Source organism: Buceros rhinoceros, unplaced genomic scaffold (assembly GCF_000710305.1).
Source record: "Buceros rhinoceros silvestris isolate BGI_N320 unplaced genomic scaffold, ASM71030v1 scaffold21391, whole genome shotgun sequence".
NCBI lineage: Eukaryota > Metazoa > Chordata > Aves > Bucerotiformes > Bucerotidae > Buceros > Buceros rhinoceros.
In genome coordinates, this window is record NW_010395130.1 from 25355 (window position 1) to 26395 (window position 1041).

The 1041-nt window shown below is 64.8% G+C and overlaps 1 protein-coding gene across 2 annotated transcripts in view; it reads left to right on the forward strand.

The window, feature by feature from the left end:
- Positions 1 to 1041, forward strand: part of TP73 (tumor protein p73) — a 23027-nt gene that overhangs the window by 20970 nt on the left and 1016 nt on the right. For both annotated transcript variants that reach the window (XM_010145456.1, XM_010145457.1), the window contains 2 exons: positions 302 to 411; positions 784 to 926. In XM_010145456.1, the coding sequence (XP_010143758.1) occupies positions 302 to 411; positions 784 to 926 (253 nt within the window). The remainder of the gene's footprint in view (positions 1 to 301; positions 412 to 783; positions 927 to 1041) is intronic.

Genomic DNA, 1041 nt, shown 5'->3' on the forward strand with positions numbered 1-1041 from the left:
GCACCGGTGGCAGCTGTTTGAGCGTCTGCAGCTCCCCGCGCCGTGAAGCAACCCAGAGCATCCCACTCCTGGGAAGTGAGGTGCAGAGGGAGACCACCTCCCTTTGGGGTGGTCCCCATACCCTGGGGGACCCCAGGGCCCCCTGGTCCTTGCACAGTCCCCCTCTTCCCAGCTGGGACTGTCCCCAGTGCTCCCTGGCTCGCCCTGCCAAGGTGCCAGTCCCATGCTGGGGTCTAGGGGGCCCAGCCTGCCTCTCCCCCCCATCCCTCCCTGCTCAGCACCTGCTCTCCCCTCTGGGCAGGTGGGGACCGAGTTCACCACCATCCTGTACAACTTCATGTGCAACAGCAGCTGTGTGGGAGGAATGAACAGGAGGCCCACCCTCATCATCATCACCCTGGAGACAAGAGAGTGAGTGGCTGGGGGAGAGCTGGAGTCCCTCGGGAAGGAACCCTCCCCACAGGGAGCACCCCCAGGGGAAGGGGACATGGCAGCCCCCTGCACAGCCAAGGGCTGGCACAGAGGGACCAGGGACCCAGGCCAGTGTCAGCCTCTCCCCCAGCAGCTGGAGCCTTCCTCTGCCCCAGGAGCTCCTCTTCCCCCAGGAGGCAGCTGCTGAGGGGCTCCCTGTGCTCTGAACCTCAGAAGCGAGCACCCTCTTCCCATGGACGGGTGGGAAGGCACTTTGCTGGTCTGCTTTCTGGGCTGGACCAGAAGGTGCTGGACTGAGCCACGATGCACTTCCCAAGCAGCAACAGGTCACCAATTCCTCTCTCCTGCCAGCGGCCAGGTCCTAGGACGGCGATCGTTCGAGGGGCGAATCTGCGCCTGTCCCGGCAGGGACCGGAAAGCCGACGAAGACCATTACCGAGAGCAACAAGCCCTGAACGAGAGCGCAGCTAAGAATGGCAACGCCAACAAACGCAGTAAGTGCTCCTGCCGGGAGCAGGGCGGGGGCTCAGGGCACTGCTCTGCCGCAGCCAGAGCCTGGCCAGCACCTGCCCCCCCCAACGCTCAAAGCCTTGCCGCTGACTCTGGCTT